The sequence below is a fragment of the Callospermophilus lateralis genome, chromosome X (assembly GCF_048772815.1).
Source record: "Callospermophilus lateralis isolate mCalLat2 chromosome X, mCalLat2.hap1, whole genome shotgun sequence".
NCBI classification, from domain to species: Eukaryota; Metazoa; Chordata; class Mammalia; order Rodentia; family Sciuridae; genus Callospermophilus; species Callospermophilus lateralis.
This window is the reverse complement of record NC_135325.1, coordinates 110667959-110688912: the sequence shown is the minus strand read 5'-3', so window position 1 is coordinate 110688912 and position 20954 is coordinate 110667959. Positions and strand designations below refer to the sequence as shown.

Below are 20954 nucleotides of genomic sequence, written 5' to 3'. Positions count from 1 at the left end.
TTTTTTCAGCTAATATTATCTTGTAAAAATATGATTACAGTAAATATATCTTTTCTCAGTTGATAAATGATCTATATTTACTGAAAATCTTCAGCAGGGCTTATCTGCTTTAATTAAATAGATTCCTATGTCATTTACAGGTCTTAAATTCTATTGCTAAGAATAAGTAGTTATGTCATGAATTCTGCTGATTTTCAACTTAAGGAAATCAGTTATTTTTATGTATTTACACAGTGCCACTTGTTTAGATTGTAGAACATTTTAGATTTATTTCAGAAAAACACCACATTATTTTACAGTAGAATAAGATGGCCATTGCCATTTTGTATTTTCATCAATATAAATCCTTGTTTCATGATTTTTGTGTTAATCATATTAGATGGAATTTTGGGGCTCAAATTTGAAATGTTTGAAACATATTTTGCCAAAAGACATTGGCATTAAGTGGCATAATAATTTATTTTACTTTTAAATTAATTCACATTCTAGTCAATTTCTAGAATGTAAATTAATTTAATTTACTTTTAAATTAATTCACATTCTAGAAATTTTGTTTTCTAAAGTCTGGTTAGACTAGTCATTCAGTTTACACTGTCATTTAAAGAAAATAATAGCATAAATATAGTGGTGGACAGATTGATCTGCTTTACAAATATCATATTTGTTATCTACAGTGAACTTGTGAAATAGATCGGCAAGTACAATTGCCTTCCTTGTTTCATAATTAAGACATCAAGAAATTCAATGATTTCTACCTTAACATGCTTTATTTTTATTTTTTATTTTTTGGTACCAGGAGTTGAACCCAGGGGTGCCTACCAATTGAGCCATATCCCCAGCTATTTGTTTTACATTTTATTTAGAAACAAGGTCCCCCTAAACACTTTAATGATAAGAATATTTCCAAGTTCACTTTACAAATCTTCATAAATAAAATGAAGTTATCTGTTATGAATATTTTAAATACCTTTTTTGTTCCTGGTGTTTTCCCTTTTCATTACTATTTTCTGTTTTTATACTTTGTACCTTATGCTTGCTAGGCAAGTGCTTTGTCACTGAGCTACACCCCAGCCTAGTATTACTTATTTTTTAAAAAAATCTTTACTTCAGTGTGTGTTGGTGACCATTTCTGACTTTTTGCACATGTGTTTCTCACTGAAACACCATGTATTGAAATATATTAAGCAACCATATCTATCAATCTAAGAGGAAAAATACCTTTATCTTTCCAGAGGAAGCAGTAGGAATGATCTTGGCAAGAAAAACATTGGGAAACAGATTCTGCATCATTCCCTCAAACTTGGCCATTAAAAAAAGATAAAGATAGCTGGGCATGGTGACATGTGCCTGTAATCCCAGCTACTCAGAAGGCTGAAATGGGAGGATCACTTGAGCCCAGGAGGTTCTAGGCAATATTTTGAGACCCTGTCTTAATAATAAGGACAAAAAAAGATGAAACAATATCATTTTTATGCCTGGAATAAGACATCATAATAGTTTGAATTTATAATGTGTCCTTGTTGGGCTAGGGATGTGGCTTAAGCGGTAGCGCATTCGCCTGGCATGTGAGGGCGCTGGATTTGTCCTCAGCACCACATAAAAATAAAATAAAGATATTGTGTCCACCAAAAACTAAAAAATAAATATTAAAGAATTCTCTCTCTCTCTCTCTCTTTAAAAAAAAATGTGTCCTTGTGTTATTAGGTGCTTTGACATTTTTTGAGCAATGCTGATGACTTTAAAATTCTAGTACAGCAAAAGATTCTGGGTGGTACCATTTAAAGAATAGTGAATTGTAGCAGTGACTAATCTAGTGGATAGGATTTCTGTTTTTTGTCCAAAGCAATATTATACTTGTGATAGGTTCAGGGGGAAAAAGGATTTTTATTTTGTTAAAACTCACCTGTTATTTGTCTTAGAACTATAATTTCAACTATGAGCTTTCATTTTGTCTTTTGTTTACTTTTGTTGACAGTCTTAGTCTAGCACATTTTCTCTTACAATAGACTGGGAAAAGTTGGATCCACATACCACCTCCTCCCTCATTGTTCTTTTCCAAAGCACTTTTATGTGTAGCCTGGGTTCATTCATACACTAATGTAGGAAGACTTTTTTTTAGCACCTTGCTTATCTCATGGTAAAATTAATGTATTATTTACCAACTAAATCTATTAGAAAAATTAGAAAGCAATAATTGCAATAGCATATTTGTGTCCCACAAACATTGTTCTACAAGTGTTGGCTATGTTTTATTACCTATTTACTTCAAGAATTAGCAGAGATTAAATATAATATTATATAAAACTATGCTTTCATTGATATGTCCACTTGCCATATTCATGAAACATGTAAAGAGAAGGGACAGGTGATGACTTAAAAGGTAAGGTAATAACTAGTTAAACTACACTGAAGGAGCAATACCAAGTTAACTTTTTAAATGATTTCTTTACTAGTTTTTAATAGAAGGTATGTATGGAAGATACTTTGTGAAGTAACCTACTTAAAGGTACAGTATGATATATACTCCAAAGTGATGAATGCTGTAATTGATTCCAGAAAATCTCTTTAAATTGAAATGAGACCTATTCAATCCAGAGAGATCAATATTTCAAACTCAAATGAAGTTCACAATTTAATATGTAATATTTTAAATAATCTTGTTTTAAATCTTGGTTGATTCAAATAGTCTTATTTTTCTTCCACTCATTGCTGACTCATAACTATTCTCAGTATTTTGTCATTTCTTGCAGTCTACTAATGAGGAATTATGTAACTTAATCATTGAGTTGCTTACAACTTTGTAGTTCATGCTATACAATCACATTATCAATTCAAGAAATTTTCAAATGATGCTAGATTGTCAATATGTACTTTAATTTACAGATCTCCAAAAGAGAAATTGTTTTTTTCAAACAGACATTCCTCAGTATTCTGAACTAGAATATTTGAAGCAAAATGAAAAAAGTGTCTATTGGAAACAGATTGTTTTCCCTTGTGAATGGTTGGGTTGCTTAAGTTGTGACATCTATTCTAAACATTAATACTTTTGTTTAAAAATACTAGTTATAACTAATATATAAATCACTTTTACTATTAGACATCATGGATTGTACCTAAAATCAAAGGTTGTATACTCCTAATTTGGGAATTTTGATGTTGTGGATAGTATCAGACATTTTACCTCTTAAATTTTAACATTTTCTAAATTACCTTATTTTCATTTCAGTAACAGAGTAAATTAGTTTTAAGTTTGGGGAGTAGAATCTCTGTATTGTATTTGAAATTAAATTCGTATAAGCAAGGGTAGACAAGATAAACAAAAATATGTAAACATGAGTGGCTCCTAAAATAATATATTTATGTCATTTATGAAAAGTAATATTTTTTTGCTTTTTACCTCTAGGAAAAACAGAAAATAAAAGAAGCTCATCTTTGAATAGAAGAGAAAACAAAGTACATTCATCTACTGACATAGAACACATGGAGGACAAGCCAGGTGATTAGTTAGTGGTTAAAACAGGCATATTTATGTCAACATTATTGGTTAAAAATCATTTCTGAAACTGAAAAGTGAAGCATCCTTTTTTTTCCTCCTTGAAGTTCTATGGATGGACCTTTTCATATGTGTTTTGTTGCTTTTTGTTTCTCACCATTCACTTATGGAAGACTTTGTACTTAATTGATTCAGGTTCAACCCTATTGGAACAAATGCCATTTCATAGGAATCTTTAAGAATACAAATACTTATTGGAGCAAGATATTTATATACAACAATGGTCATTTTGGTAGGAGGTACTGGGGATTGAAATCAGGGGCACTCGACCACTGAGCCACATCCCCAGCCCTATTTTGTATTTTATTTAGAGACAGGGTCTCACTGAGTTGCTTAGTGCCTCACTTTTGCTGAGGCTGGCTTTGAACTCATGATCCTCATGTCTTAGCCTCCTGAGCTGCTGGGATCACAGGCATGCACCAGCATGCCTGGCACAAAGCTCATTTTTAACAAAAAAAGTTCAGTCAATTCCTGGGAGCTTTTGGCAATGCACTTGATCATTATGATTGTCAATGACATATATCTGGGAATCCATGTAAAGGTTGTTTTGTCATATGCAATTCTTTTTCTCCATGTGCGAGTTCCCATAAGAACACCATACTATGGGAGGTGGTTATGTCAAATATGTTACCTGGGTTTCTTCTTTGGGGTTATTGTGGTATGCTGAGGCCTTTGCTCCTTAATTCAGGTAATCTTGTCCCTAACAGTGCAATCTGATTAGATTAGATTAGCAGTGTCCAATCCTATTATACTATGTATTGTTGAGAAAGTTACCATTTTTACAGCAGTTTACATTGATCATTCTTGCTTTGTATTCATTCATGTGTAAGACCTCAAATTGAATGCTTTTTAAATTTATTCTCATCATTTAGCTCGTCGATTTTATAGCAATCCCTCAGAGAATAATTTAATCAGTCGCCTGCTTATCCCAACAAGAGCATCAGTAGCCAGAAGCAAGACTGCTGCTTCATTATCCATCCCAGGAAAAGATACTCCAGGTAACAGGCACATGGAAAAAAGCCTGAAAGTACTCGTGTTTGCACTTAAAAAGTAGGCTCTAACACTTAACTTTTTGATTTTAGGTGTCAAAATAATTTGATTCAATAGTTACAAAATTTCTAGCATGGTAGATTAAACTGGGTAATGGGTAATTAATAGGATGAGATGACTAACTTGGTGATGGTTGTTAAATTTTATTTTGTTTATTCAACTATTTTTTATTTATTTATTATTACATGGTGCTGAGGATGGAACCCAGGGCCCCACATGCACTAGGCAAGTGCTCTACGACTGAGCCACAACCCCAGCCCATGTTGGTTAAGTTTTAAAGCTCTATAGATTCTAAAAATATAGAAGAACTTCACTAATATCAAACAAGAAAATTTCCTACTACCTTTTTTTTAAAAAAAAATATGGAACAATAACATTGATCAAACTTTCAGTTTTCAATTAGGGACATAAAGATTGTAAGTACAACAAAACAAATCTTCAGGATTATGAGGACTTTCTCATTTGTAGTTTACATAGCCTGTGGACAGCAAGATATCCCCAATAATGAAAAGGTCTATTGCATTGTCCCTATTATTTACTCTCTCTGCTTTTTCCTTGCCAGAATACACCCACCTCTTTTTTTTCTGTCATTTTCATGTGATTAGTAAAATGAATCAACATTGTATCAGTCTTTCTTCTAGTGCTCTGATTCCTGGCATGCTTTATGCATATATATATATATATATATATATATATATATATATATATATATATATATATATATATATATCAGGTTAGTTTCTGCCAGTTTCCCCCACTACCAGTCTAGATATTTCTGATTATTTTTGTTTTAGTTTAATAGATCACTATCATGAAAAACTCAGTATTTTGTCTTAAATTTCTATAACGAGCTAAGTGTAGATTTTAGCACACCTAAAATCTCAGCGATTGTGGAGGCAGAGGCAGGAGGATGGCAAGTTCCAGGCCACCCTGGGCTACAAGACCCCATGTCAAAATCAGAAATAAAATGGACTGGAGCGGGACTGGGGTTGTGGCTCAGGGTTAGAGCGCTTGCCTAGCACAGGCGAGGCCCTGGGTTAGATCCTCAGCACCACATAAAAATAAATAAGTAAAATAAAGTTATTGTGTCCAACTACAACTAAAAAATAAATATTAAAAAAATGGACTGGAGGGAGATAATGCTCAGTGATAAAGTGACCCTAGGTTCAGTCTCTAGGATCACACAAAAAATCTTATACCTTATACATTTTCTATAATACTAATTTTTGGTGTTAATTAATGTAACTGTTAGGCACATATAGATGTGTAAATAAACTGCTTTCTTTATCAAAAATGAGGAACTAAAAAAATAACAACTTTGTCAATTTTTTTTCATAAGTAGTCAATTGGTAATTCTATTTTAAATATTTGAAAAAATCGTGAAAATTTGCCACTTAAAGTTGATGTGCCAAATAATTGTACCAAGTGTTAATTAAGCTACCATGGAAGACATTTTTTAAAATGTTTACTTTATTATATAAGCAGTAAACATTTAGCATAGAACAAGATTTTAAGTGTAATCTCCCTACTATTTCAAGGCACACTGGTAATTTAATATCTCTCCACATATATATTTTTTCACAAAAGGAGATAGTAGCCTGCCTTTGTTAAACTCAATAAATATCATTTTCTGTATCCAAAAAATAGCAAATTACTTTTTTTAATGACTGCCTTCCTATAGTGCAAGTTTTCTTTTGAATATTTGGATTATATTTTCAACTATCCCAGTATTTTAAACAATGGTTTAGTTAGCAACAGTGTGAATACATTTTTACATATTTATCTAGTTTTTTTTTCCAGGGCTAAGGACTGAACTCAGGGCCTTGCTATGCTAGGCAAGTGCTCTGCCACTGAGCTAAATCCCCAACCCCTTTATCTAGGTTTTTTATCTTTATTTTTTTACTAAGGATAAATCCAGAGGTGGAATTGCTAAAACAAAGAGTATATACTACTTAAATGGCTTTTGATACGTATTACCAAATTGCTCCTCAGGAAGCATATACAAATCTATAATCCCACCAGCAGTGTATGAGGTTGCCTGGTTCCAAATATTGGAATTACCATTTTCTTCCATACAAGCTGACATGGAATATTAGCATTTTGCTCCTTCCCTAGGCAAAAAAAAAAAAAAAAATATTTGGTTTGCTGAAGCTGGAAGAGACCTTTGAGATCTAGCCCACACCGAGTAAGTCTTAGTACAGTTTTTAATATGGCTGAGAAAATGCTTTTCTTAATTCCCTTCTGCAATAATCAACTATGAAGTATCTTATGTAATCACCTGTAATGGTTAAAATCTAGTCCTGGTGAAGATGTTCATATTACTTTTTAAAGGTGTTGAAGACCTTGCAATTTTCATGAAAATAATTCTGAAGTGCAGTGCAGTTAAAATATAAATGGCAGGTCTGGGGCTGTAGCCCCATGGTATAGCCTTAACTGACATGTGTGAGACACTGAGTTCAATCCTCAGCACCATGTAAAAATATAAATAAATAAAACAAAGGTATAAAAAACAGAAATGGCAAAAACTTTGGAAAAACATCTTATTTTCATCTGTAATAAAGACCATTGCTTTCACGGTGACTGTTGTTGGCGAATACTTCCTGTGATGTGTGTAATCTCTGATTTCCTAATAAACAGTTGTCTCTTTTCTCTGTTCCTGTTCTTATACTGTCTTATCAAATTTCTAACTTTAGAGCATTTTACTCTCCATCCTCATTCACTTATAGGTGTAACCAGTCACTTCCTCCAATATGTACATATGCCCTTGCGTAGCCACAGTAGTGACGAATTGAAAAGTTCCATCATGTTCAGTAAGCCAATAGTGAAGACACCTCTTCAGACAAAATTAGAAATGGCTCCTCTGGAGAAAGTAGTAACACCCTTCAAGGTAAATGTGGAAGCTACTCCCAAGGCGAAAATGGAAGTGCCCTCTGAGGTGAGAATGGATGCCTTGTTGAACATGGAAGCCTCCCCCATGGAGAACATGGAATTGTCCCCTGTGGTGAGCACAGAAACATCCCCCTTGGTTAGTGTGGAAGTGTCCCCTGTGGTGAGCATGGATGCCTCCTCTGAGGTGAGCCTAGATACATCCCCTGAGGGGAGCATGGACTCATCCCCTAAGGTGAACATGAAAGCTCCCTGTAAGGCAAACATGGAAGCATCCCAGAGTGTGAAAACACTTCCTGAGGCCAATGTGGAGGTGCCTCCCGAGGCAAATGTGGAAGTGCCTCTTGAAGGGGAAGTGGAAGCATCACCCAAGGAGAGCTTGGAATCATCCCCTAAAATGGTGGCAGAAGTGTCCTACAAGGCATCCCCCAAGGTGAGCATGAAATCATCTTCCAGGTAAAAGTGAGAGACTCTTCAGAAGTTTGTCATGTTTTATTGACAAGTTTCCTATTAAAATGTGTGTATTTGATTGTATAGAACATAATAGGTTGGGTTTTACAACAAAATTTACATTATTATAATGTTCTGCAATAAAATTAACAAAATAATTCACTAAGTAATTTAAAATCTCTGATGTTTGTTACTCTAGTGTAATATTTCCCCCAAACTGTGGAATATTACTTTTGGTTGAAGGGAGAAAGTGTAACATTCCTATGAACTGTTTCTGAACTCTGAAGAAAAGATTTTTAAGAAGTCTTTCAAACCCTTAATTAAGACTTAGAAATGGAAATAGGTTTTGAAAAAAAGATTTCTCATAAATTAATTATTTCTGTGATCCATTTGAATTGTGTAATATAATTGTTAGTCTAGAAGAAAATGTGTCTGAACCTGATTTCAAGCACTAAAGGAAATTCGTGGATTTAAGGAACTATAATTGTACTTTATTCAGAATGTTTTTCTTTTAGAAAGCTAGCTGCAATAAAATACTTACTAATATCCTACTGCATTAGCCTGTTCAGAAACCAGAAATGGACAGACAGACCTCCAACCCTGTTATCAAGAAGCATCCATCCTCAAACATACTATCTAATATGCAGTCACCATCTCCTGCCAGCGGGTGTCATCCACCCTCTCCCGTAAATACTATGTAAGTAAGTAGCCTACTTGCAACCATTCTGGTAGGTGTTAATTTCATGTCAGGACAAATTTCATGTCAGTGTTTGATGATGAAATATGATTGTATGCGCAGTAACACAAATGTGAAGGAAAAAAACTTTTAAAATTGATTTAGCTTTGTCTATTATAAAAATTCCCAGATCATAATCTTATGATCATTATCTCATAGTGTTGAGACATTATATTTTATCAAATTGTATACTAAAAATTAACTAACACACATTTGTTACTTTTTCTCAGCAGGCACATTCAAAAGAACCGCCCACCATCACCTTCACCAGTCTTGTCAAAACAATCAGTAAATGCTCCTCTGCCCTGTAAAATCATACCTGTTCAACGTACCCTATTTGTGCCAGATGGTATTGTCAAAAAGAAAAGAGAAACGGTTTCTAAATCCCCAAACAAATGTGAGCCTGTGAGCCAAAAACAGATGATCTCTGAGGGTAAGTTCTCTCATTAAGAAGTGTATTTTAAGCCAGGTGTGGTGGCACATTCCTCTGATCCCAGCTACTCAGAAGGTTGAGGCAGGAGGATCACAAGTTTGAGGTCAATTGGGACAAGTTGGTGAGGCCCTAAGCAACATAAGAAGACACTGTCTCAAATGAAAACTAAAAGGGCTGGGGATATAGCTCAGTGGTAAAGCACCCCTGGGCTCATTCCCCAGTATAAAAAAAAAAAAAATTTAAGAAGTTCATTTTAACAACACATAAAATCTTGAGGTACTTTGGGAATGGTCAATATCATTTTATTCCCCAATGGAAAGAACTTTAGGGAGTGATCTTTCTTTTAGATATTAAGAGAATTTAACTAAATCACTGGTTCTCCTGGAATGTAGCTTCTCTGCTTACTTGTCATTGCCAAAGCTTCGTATTCACCCCACCTCTTTGTTTTGGAAAGTTCATTTTGAAACTACTGCTAAAAGCACAGGTTGGATGAGAGGATTGGTCTAGGAGATCCCTGTAGGCTCTCCCAGCTCTGATGTTAGATGATTGCTGGAGAGAGCACATCTAGCCATTCCTGGATGAGCAGGTTTCCATTAGGAGATGTAGGTCAGGTTCCATATATAGGTCAGACCATGTGGTGTGCCTTAGTTTGTATTGTATGCAGGTTCCTGAAAATTGCCACATGGCTGTTTTGCCTGCCACACACATTTTTACACCTACAGACATTACTTAATTTTAAATACATTAGGGAGTTTTGCTTTTTAAAGGAATTTCACAGTAAATTCTTTGTAACAGAAATAATCTTTTTATTGCATATTGTTCATTCTTGATATGTCTTAAAATTTTCCTTTTCACATGTGACTTGTTTAAAGTAAAGCAATGAGTTACACAGACTAAAATATGATAATAGGCCTCCACATCTTTACCTTACTTTACTGATAGTCTTGGTTTCTTTGGTTATCATCTATAGTTAGCCACTTTATGATAACCAGATATACACACTGTTATCAGAGTTTAACTGGAAAGTAATGAAAACGTGCTACAGATCTCCAGATGTATGCCTAATGTATTTTTGGGTTAATCAGGTATTTAAGATTTATACTCTTCATTTGGACCAGGCTAAACCTTGACTTTCCCTATAATCAGTATATCTTAATCTTTTCCTATACAGTCATTTGATCGAGTTATCTCCAAATAGCTAAAACAAGGCCAAATGTGGTGGTGCAAGCCTGTAATGCCAGTGGCTCGGGAGGCTGAGGCAGGAGGATCCTGAGTTCAAAGCCAGCCTCAGCAAAAGCTAGGTGCTAAGCAACTCAGTGAAACCCTGTCTCTCTTTTTTTATTGTGGTGCTGGGGATTAGAACCTAGGGCCTTGTGCATGCAGGGCAAGCACTCTACCAACTGAGCTATATCCCCAGCCCAAGACCGTGTCTCTAAATAAAATATAAAATAGGGCTGGGCATGTGGCTCAGTGGTCGAGTGCTCCTGAGTTCAATCCCTGGTACCCACCCCCCCCCAAAAAAAATATAGCTAAAACAAAGTAGAAGTATAGTATTGCATTTTGGAAAAAGTATTTATTTAAAAGAAAATGCTAATTCTCTTGTCAGGGAACAGTTGAGGCTTTGAACAAATCACCTATAGTTTTTGCTTATGGTTTATAAATTTGGATCTATGCACACATTGTTCATTTTTTAATGTTTTGGGTTATATTGTACTTATTTATTGGACTGAGAGACAATAAGTTCCCTAAACTAACTCTTTTACATTTTCATTTAAACTAGAGTCTGGTAATAAAATTGCACCAGGAACCATGAGTGCTGAGGAAGCCACGAAAATTTTGGCAGAGAAACGCCGTCTTGCTCGTGAACAAAAAGACAAAAAAGAAGAAGAGAGACTCCAGAAAGAAATGGAACCAAGGTCAGCACAAAATCATCATCCTTTCTATACTAGTCTAGGCTGGGGCCCCAATTTTGAAATATTACCCACAAGTTATAATTTCTCAAAAATTGAATTTTTCTTCAGCAAGAATCAAAATTTCCTTGTTACCTTCTAACCAAGTGAGTGGCTGAACATAGAGGACCTCTCTGTCCCTTTTAATCTCCATACATTGTGTGCCATTAGGTTGTGCTACTGTATAAAAAGACCAAACTCATGCCCAGAGTTCCCATCTCTAAGCACAGTAGCACTTGAGTGATCACATGACATTTATATTTGTATTTTCTGGTGTCAGACCCTTTAAGACTTGTAACTTCAGTATTTGTAAACCTGGAAATTATACATACTCCTGTTTCACTTTGGGTACTTTCCAAAGACCTTTGTGATACCTGAATCTCATCTGGCCAATGAGTCACTGCTTGTAGGATGTCTTGTGGGCAGCAAACCTCATATACAGCTATATGCCTCAGAACTTGAAAAGAAAGGTTCCTTGCTCTTCCATTTACGGGCCCATTTTAAGTTGAGCCCTGTAATGTAAACCTCTGTCCACTGCCTGCAAGGAATACCTACAGCGCTGGCTTTATTTTCTGTGAAATATAATTTTACATGTTCTATGCAATATAATTTCACACTTTCCATAAACTTTATATGGGCTCAGAGAAAGAGGAGAAAGGGGATATTGTGAATACTAACAAATTATAAGTGGAAGAATATTATCACCTAATGTAAACATGGCTAATTTAGCATTTGAAAGCGCTGGATACTGGGGCACCACTAGACCATCCTCTACATTACCCAGGCGAGATTGGGTGTAAGCATGTGTAAATAAGGACTTTGGGGAGGATCTCTAAAACAGTTCAGGAGTGATTCTTTTCTGTTTTGCATGTGTGCATGTGTATGTACAGTTTTTAAGATTCAAAGTACTTGTACTTGAGAGAAGTCCTTTTCTACTCTCACAGGCTAGTTCCCCCACTTTTTAAAAAAAGGGTGAAATTGTGTAAATTTTGTGTAGTAATAACACAGTAAATGTAGTGAATATGGTGTAAATGTAAACTGTATTAGTGTGGGAGCAATTTCATTATAAAAGGTTGCATACTACTGTAAGCTGTATATGGTAGCAACTAAGATAAATACTAAGAATTATTTGAATACTCTTGTTTTCCTAGGAAAGTGGCAGATGTGATAGAGAAGGTGGACAAAGGCCAAGCAGAAGAGCTATCAAAATGTGAAGATGGGCAAGAACAAGAAAAAGAGATTAAAAAGAACAAAGGATGTCAGCATCAAGACCAGGAAGTACTACTACAGGTTTACTCTCTTAACATTTTAGCAGCAATTAAGAACCAGCTAATAAAATTTAGTTGAAACTCACAGCAGGGCTGGGCCTGGGGCTCAGTGGTAGGGTACTTGCGTAGCATGTATGAGACTCTGGGTTCCATCCCCAACACCACACACACCAAAAAAAAGGCAGCAATCTTTGTTTCTTATTTTTGGTACCAGGGATTGAACGCAGAGATGCTTAACCACTGAGCCACATCCCCAGCCCAACAACTTAGAGCCTTGCCATTGCTGAGGCTGGCTTTGAACTCACGATCCTCCTGCCTCAGCCTCCTGAGCTGCTAGGATGATAGGCTTGCTCCACCGTGCCCAGCTGAAATTTGTCTGTAAGGAGATGTAGCATTCCCTGTGGCACTTTAACATTACAGTTTCACTATAACCCATTACCACTGCAGGTCATCTTCAGCCATCCTTGGCAAAGTCCCAAAGTTTCCCAAGGGCAGCTAAAAAAAAAGCAGAAAACAGTATATTATAGATTAGTAGTCCTTTAGTTTGAAATCCAAACTGCTTGCTCAGATTAGATATCCCAGGTTGATTTTCCCCAATTTTGCTTTCTGTGGTAACACTAATGGCATTCACAGCTGCACCCCACACCTCCCACACCAGGCAAAGTTCAAAATCAGATTCACCAGTAAGAATATATCACCCTTCTAAATTCAAGCCACTAGGAAACTAAATTCCTAAACTGAGGTCAGACTATACTCAGTTTGAATTATTACCATAGTCTAATTTCTAGTCCCAATTTTAGTGTGTGATTCATCAAATTTGGTAACATGTAAATTCCATAAATGATTGTGTGTGCTTGCATTTCTCTAGAAGGAACCTTTGTGGATTCTCTCAGTGACACTGGGAGAAATATGACTTTTCACTCTTGTTGCTATGTTAATGGATAGCTCCATAGTCACCTACGTAGTTTTAAAGTAAGATGATGTGATGTTCATAATGATACTCTTGACATCCTGAGCCTTCCAGATAACATTTCACCTAGTTCTGTGTATTATAACTAATGGTTTGAAAACTGATAATCCATGACTGGTCATAGATAGGAGTGCTCAGTCAAGAGGTTACAACAGTTGACTTTTTAAATGTGCTATCATATATTGAAATTAAATGATATTTTTACACACTTTTTCTAGAAAGGGGATGCCAAAATAAAAGCTCAGGAAGAAGCTGATAAACGCAAGAAGGAACAGGAGAGAATTATGTTACAAAATTTACAAGAAAGATTAGAGAGAAAAAAGGTAAGTGTTTTCTGTTTTAGGGTGTTTGATTTTGTTAAACACAATTGGGTGGCATTTTTGAAAATCAGAAGTCAGGTGTGTATTAGCATCTGGCTTTTTTTCCCACTATACTCTCCTCTTCCTTATCCAAGGAGCTGGTTTATATATAGAAGGTTTTTCCTCTTCATTACCACTTCCTCAAGAACCCTTGGTAATGATTACAGCATTGCCACAATATAGCAAACCTGTGGGAACACAGCTTCTTTGAACAGAATGACTAGTCATAGTACGGGTTGTCAAAAGTTAGAATTTCTTCTAAACTGGCTAGCATTTGCAATAACTATCGTGGGAAGAACTGCAGGCATCTTTGAGAGGCCAAGGTGCAGGCCATTTGTAAGGGTGAGCCACATTTTATGTAACTCACATGGCTCATCTGGGAACCCCAACCTGGGCTGAGGTGTGCAGGACCTCCCTGTCCATAAATCATCAGGCACCCTGAGGTGGCCAGGGAGTCACAGTTCTCCTCACCTTATGCATGGTAGAGAATTCTTTTTTGTTAAGATAGATACAATATTTTATTTGTTTATTTTTATGTGGTGCTGAGGATTGAACCCAGTGCCTCAAATGTGCTGAGCTATAACCCAGCCCCGTGCATGGTAGAGAATTCTTAACCCTCCCTAAAATATACCTCTTGTCAGCTTCTTGTCTATTTTTAGTAACGAAATCTGTTGACAGTGCCATGACTGAGGTGCATTATTTTCATTTAGCCTCAGGAAAGGTCCGTGAAGACTAAAATCCTACTAAAAACTCCAATTTGTCTGCAATAAAATATGCTTACTCTAATTAATGTCTATGTGAAAATAGAAGTAAGAAATTGTCATTTGGGTATCTATGTTGTAATAAAAAGTACAGCTGTCACCATTCATGGCATATTATAGCTGAAACCAGTTCAGAAGAACAGAGAGGCCAGCTGTCCTGCCATGTCTTTTGTGTGTGAAATCTACGGGTTTTGGAGCATACATTGTGTGCCATTGTCCACCTGTGTAAAATGGAGATAATCAACTGCTTTAGGACCACTGGTTTTTAAATCTCTTTTCATGTTTGACTTTTTGTTTTCCTTTTAATAGAGAATTGAGGAAATAATGAAGCGGACAAGAAAGACAGATGTGAACATCACAAAGGTAGTCTCCATTCTATTGCCAGCAGTATATAAGAATTCCTCTTAAAAAAATAAAAATCATTGAACACCACCTGTATTTTAAAAAAAAAAAAAAGAAAGAATGCCTCTTACTTCCCATCCTTGACAACTTTTGCCTTTTTGCTGATCTTATGGCCATGGTATAAAGTATAAAGTTTACATTTCCCTGATCATTACAGAGGTTGAACACGTTTTCCTGTCTTTAATTAACTTTCATGTTTTCTCTCATGTGAAATACTTTATAGGTCTTTTTACCTAAACCTTTTGGTTGTTTTGTCTTTTTCTTGCTCTTTAAATCTCCTAGATATTGCTGCTTTTTTGGTTGTGTGTTGTAGATATCCTCACCCTCCAAATGGTTTGGCTTTTCTAATTGTCATCTTCTGCTAGGTAGAAGCTCCTAATGTCATTGCTGTTGAATTTATCTATACTTTCTGATGACTAATGAGGTCAAGTGCTTTTTGATATGCTTCCTGGCCATTTGGAGATTCCCTTTGGTGACATGTCTTTTCAAGTCAATTGCCCATTTTCCTATTTTGTCACTTGCCTTTGTAGGAGTTTTTGCCTACCCCAGTGAGGAGTCCCTTTAGATGTATGTACTGCAGGGAGCTTCTCCCACCCTGGTTTGCCTCACATAATATTAGTTTAATGGACCAGATATTCTTCAATTTTAGCAAACTCCAGTTTTTCTCCCCTTCATGGTGGAAAGTTTCTGTGTCTGTTGCATCATTATTTGCTTCCCCCAACAGTGTGTCTTTTGATTGAACACATGCCTTTTTCCTAGATTCTGTGCTGCTCTTTACATCCTGTGTTACAAAACTTATATTTTGCCTTTTTACAATTGTTCAGTTATAGTCGTTTATACTATTAAGCCACCCTGTCTTTGGTAAAATTCTAAGCAGAGATGATGAATACCAGTTCAAGGCTGTAGTGTCTGTTCTTGTTCAGGGAAATCTTTAATGCTTGAGGGTCTTTCTCTAGCTGAAAGACACAACAAGGGCAACCTGCCCCTTTCCCCATTCTTTGGACCACTTAATGTTGTTAGAATTTTTTTTTTACCTTGTAGTTGAAGTATTGAAAATTAGCCATCAATCCAGTCTTGATATCTAAATTCTCTGAAATTCTAAGCCAGAATGATTGAATATTAAATATAATATTGATTTTCTTTTTTGACCATAGGCCTCAGAAATATCTGGCAGTAATACATCTGAAGAGGATGAAGCTGATGATGAGGATGAGACAGAAAGTGATGAGGACTCCCTTGATACAATGTTCCCATCAGGTTTGTTTGTGCCTAATGTTCCGTTAGTTGCCATGTAGGAGCTGGACTGCCTTGTTTTATATTTAAGGGCTCCTTCACATCTGAGCTTTGTGGCCTTGGGCAAGTCATTTAACCTCTCTGTGCCCAGCTTTACCATCTGCAAGAGGGAGAGATAATGTCTCTTTACTAGGGTTGGGCATGAGATTTCAGTGAGATAAATCTGAGTAATGCTGAGAATAGCAGCTAACATGTAGTAAACTGTCAATAAATATTTGCCACTGCTTCTGTAATTTTACACTTTATGCTATTAGATTGTAGGTGGTAGCTCTTTCTCAGTAGAATATGAGTACTGCTGACATAGCTCAGAGCCTCAGAAGGCAGCCATGATTAACTCTAGGTGGGATTCGACTTTCTAACTTATAAGGAAAAATTGAAATTGTGTCATGATGCTCATACCCTCCTGAAATATATTGGTGACTCCCTCCAAGTAGGAAATACTTCATAGTAATGGGCATTTGAGAAAACACTATTGATCCATTTTTACCCTGAAAGCAGACATTGAACAGGTAAGCAAGGTATTCTCAAGGTACTGAAAAGCCTTGGGGAGATAGACACCACACATGGACTGGGTTCAAAGAAGTCAGGTGAGAGTGCAGCCAGTGTATGGCATTAGGACAGAAGCCTTGGGTCGGCTGGAAGGAGGAGAGCCCACAGGAGAGTCCAGTGTGAGAAGTAGCATTTGGGGGCAAGACAAACTCAGGGCCAGCCTGTTCTAGATGAATGCCAGGTGTGAGTAGCAAGAAGTAGCCCTACCCACTGGTCCACCAGTTTTTCAGGAGACAGGACAGGTTCCTTAAAGGTGGCCTCTTTGTGCATGGAGGGCAGAGTGAGTGCAGGTACTGGGCAGCACTGACTGTAGCTTAAGCACCACAAGCAGCTGGGGTTGGTAGGCCTGGCTCCCCAGAGTGTTACCTGCCTGATGCCCTCTGTGTCAGGCACCCGCATCTCCTCAGGATTGCAGCTTTTTCTTTTTCTTGTGTTGTTTGAAACTCCAGTTTTAATTTTGTTCCTTTCTCTTCCCTAGCCAATGGAAATGGCAGAGAGTCACCTAACAAGCCCAAAATGCCTTACAAAAATGCCAAGAAAATGCCTCAGAAACTGGTGTTTTTACAAGCCACAACTGGTGAGACCGATAAAGAAAAGAAATCATATTTTAATGGTGATTTGAAACCTTTCAGGCAAAAAAGCCTGAAAGAGTCTTCGACTCAAGCAAAAGGCTTAAAGTAAGTCACTTTGCATCCTATTTATCTGAATAAACTTGGGGGGATTATGATTGACCTTCTTAGAATGCCAAGCAACATTATTTCTTGAGCTCTTAGTTTACACATGCCAAACACTCAACTTTATAGAAATAAGCTAAGCCCCACTATAGCCTTGCTTGGTAAGGAGCCTCCTCCTGATTAGACAACCAAACTGAGGTGCAGTGAGCTAAGGGGATTTCTTCAACATCCCACTGCTAAAGGGTAGAGCCCAAATTGCTTTTCTTTACACAATGACTGTTGTTTCATAAAATCAGAGAAGGGGCCATTTATTGAATGCCTGTTGTAAACCAGGCCTTTTACATGGCCTCCTTTAATTCTCACAGTACTTGTGAGATTGGTAATAATATCCTCATTTTTTAGATGGGGAACCAAGTTAGAGGTTAGTTTCTTGGGAAGGAATAGTAGTTGGGTGATTACCTGAAAAGATGTTTAAGCTATAAGAGCATGTGGAAACACAAGGCTGCTAAGAGGCTCAGAAACAGTTGAAAAGAGCTCTAGAGTTACAAATCCTGCTCTGGTTCTCTAACTGAGCCATAATGGACATTTCCCTTGACCAAATTGAAGGAGGGGGACTGGGTTCCTATGTGTTTATATGCTCCCTAAGTCCTGGTACCTCTGTGGCACTGTAGGGCTTTCAAGAATGCAATTTGAAAAGCAGTGTGTGTTCATTAATACCCAAAGCATCGCTTAGAAGTTAACTAAAAAATAATGCTTTTCTCAGGGTACAGGCTTGGTTTTGGAACTATCTGGACCTTGTTTTGTTTTGTTTGTACCAGGGATTGAACCCAAGAGCACTTAACCACTGAGCCACATCCCAAGCCCTTTTTTATATTTTATTTAGAGACAGGGTTTTGCGGAGTTGCTTAAGGCCTCACTAAGCTGCTGAGGCTGGCTTTGAACTCACAAAGGCCTCAGCCTTCCTAAGCTGCTGGGATTATAGGGGTGTGCCACTGGGCCTGGTACTATCTGGATCTTAACCAAAACATCTCTCTCCAGGTCATCTACCAAAAGATCATCTACACGCACAGCAAAAACTGGAAAAGCAAAGGAACTCAGCACCACCACCCAATCCATCCCGAATGTCAGCACACCTCAGGAGCAGACGTATGGCAAAATTGACAGTAGTAGTCACAACACTGAATCACCAGACACAAATATCACCCCTGATAGCCACAAACAAAATTTGAAGGATTCTGTGACATCCCACCCAAATCCTCAGATGCCTACAAACCATAAGAAAAAAAGCCAATCTGTGCCTGCTAATTCCAGTAAGGCCTCATCCCATCTCTGCTTTGCTCCAAAGGCAGTTGACCTTGAACCCTCTCCTACTTCTAGCAGTAGGGCATTCTTTGGAGGAGAGGAAGAAGATGGTGTTGAGTCTGCAGGAATGCTTTAGAAGAGTCTTCCATTAAGTTAGTTTTGAGAGAGTAGGTGGCTTGCTTCTAATTTTTATATCCTGCATTTCCTGTCAGATACAAAAAACTAAGTTCTTTTCAAGATCCAGATTCCTCAGAGCTCTTGATCCACCAGCAACGTGACAAGCACATAATTTTCCTTTAGGTCAGAGGTCCAGGAAGGTCTTTGGAATTAGTCCCTCATCCTCTGTTTCCAAAACCAAAAGACCCAAAAGACCATTGTTTCTCTTGAGAAGCTCTCTTAGAAAATCAAGTGAGGCAGTGTGGGCTCCTTTGGGGATCTAGGAAGAGGGGAACATTTTAAGGGCCCCAGTGTGTCAGTCTAGGGGGTCCTAGGCCCACCCCAAAAGGAGGCCAGGGACAAGTTGCCATGAGACCACCAGCATCTTCTCTACTGGTATTTCTTTCCTTTTCCCTCTGCTTAGATACATAAACCTCATACAGCCTAGAAGATTGATCTGCCCTCCACTCTGGATAACTCCCAGGCCTATGCCTCAGAATTCGCCTGCTTCATACTTGAACCTCGCAAAGGAAATGACCATTAAAACAAAAAAGAATGGATACATCCGAAGGTCACCCTGACATCTGTCTTGGAAGGAGTTCATATCATTTTTTTCTCTTGTGAGAGTTCTGAGTTAAAAAGAAATGCTTTGGTTTCCCTTAAAAAATCATAATTGTCTTTTGGGTGTATCTCCATGTGTGTTGGAATGTATATATCCAGGGTGCTTTCATTAGGTGATAACTATTGAGTTTCTAAAAGAACTCTATTAAAGGAACGATGTTCTTTCAGCATATATTAGAAGTCTTAATGATTCTTGCTTGACCATGACATCAGTTTAACTACTAGAAAATTTGATTTTGTGGAGAACTTGATAGAAGATGTGAGGCACTCAGGATTGCTGGCAAAAGCTATCAGATTGTCTCTAATATACAAATGCCAAAGGCTGCATGATATAGTAAAATTTGAGCATGATATATGCATATTTCAGTTCTTCTATTGTCAGTGCCCGGCATTGATACCCACAAATGCTAGCAGTCTTGGAAAGCATAAACTTGGAGCATTCAGCATCTCTCACACTCCTGTCAGTGTTTCCTTTGAAGTACGTATTGGGGCTTATCTACCAAAAGATGGGTTATATTTGTTGTGTCCATAAAGCAGTACTTGGCCATTGTCTCACGGGGTATGTTTAATTCCTCTAAATGTTGAATATTTATCATCTTTTTCTGTTTGTGCTCCCTAGTTCTGTCCATCAGTATAGGCTTGGGATATGTAACCAAAATATACTTGCCTTTCTCTAGGCACTGGCTGCAGGTGAGGACAGCAGCAGTGTTATTCTTCAGTTCCCGTGATAGACACACAGATGCACGTACACATACGTACGTACGTACACACATAGGCTATATGATTCCATAAAACTTGAATGCAGATTCCTTGTCCTAATGGTAATGAGCTTTTAGTGTTGAATCACAAATAGTTTGAAGCAGGCCTGTGTTCCTTTTGGCCACCAGTCTTGGATTAGTCAACGAAGGTAATGATTCTTTCTGATTGCCTGGTTCTTTGCTACACAGAGTACTGTACCTTTGTTATAGATTAGGCAGGATGCCTTAGGTTTAAAACTATTTTTATACACTAGCTTTTTTGTATAAAAGGCAAAGACAATCATCTTAAAATATGAAATGTTATTTTTCTGCACAAATGTCACATGCTGAAAGATTGTTACCGTTCCCTGTAACTCTGATCTGTATGAAATAAACTTCACAGATAAAGCAATTTTTGTTTTCATTATAATGGCAAAAAATGTATTGGTACTGGTCATACCAAATTGTTAACTAAACTATGAACACAAGGAACCAGCAAGATCAAGAACTAGTAATCAGATCTTCTGCTTTCCCTCTTCATCTAGTTGGTGATTAGACAGAGTTACACTTCTAGGACAGTAAGAACTCTTCTTCCAACTCTTAACTTCTTCCTACAACTCTTAGGATGCTGCTTGTTGCTCTTCCTGTGATGGCTTGCACTTATTATCAAGGCCCATTGTTAAAATCTGTTTATTGTAAAAATCATAATCTAACAGTCACCATTTTCTTTTTTCTTTTCTTTCTCTTTGAGATGGGGTCTCCCTGTGTTGCTCAGGCTGGCCTCAAACTCCTGGGCTGAAACAGT

General features: G+C 37.1%; 1 protein-coding gene across 5 annotated transcripts in view; it reads left to right on the top strand.

Moving 5' to 3' along the window:
• The window catches only part of Map7d3 (MAP7 domain containing 3), a 31491-nt gene extending 10980 nt beyond the window's left edge, over positions 1-20511 (top strand). The window contains exons 6-18 of one of the 5 annotated variants that reach the window (XM_077107073.1): positions 3404-3496; positions 4426-4551; positions 7330-7922; positions 8500-8636; positions 8906-9108; positions 10889-11024; positions 12209-12347; positions 13514-13618; positions 14725-14778; positions 15972-16074; positions 17138-17336; positions 18372-18479; positions 19216-20511. In XM_077107073.1, the coding sequence (XP_076963188.1) occupies positions 3404-3496; positions 4426-4551; positions 7330-7922; positions 8500-8636; positions 8906-9108; positions 10889-11024; positions 12209-12347; positions 13514-13618; positions 14725-14778; positions 15972-16074; positions 17138-17336; positions 18372-18479; positions 19216-19372 (2153 nt within the window). In that variant the 3' untranslated portion in view covers positions 19373-20511. Of the gene's footprint in view, positions 1-3403; positions 3497-4425; positions 4552-7329; positions 7923-8499; positions 8637-8905; positions 9109-10888; positions 11025-12208; positions 12348-13513; positions 13619-14724; positions 14779-15971; positions 16075-17137; positions 17337-18371 lie in introns of all 5 variants that reach the window. The other 4 variants (XM_077107072.1, XM_077107070.1, XM_077107071.1 and 1 more) reach the window with 4 other exon arrangements.
• Positions 20512-20954: the final 443 nt, after the last annotated feature.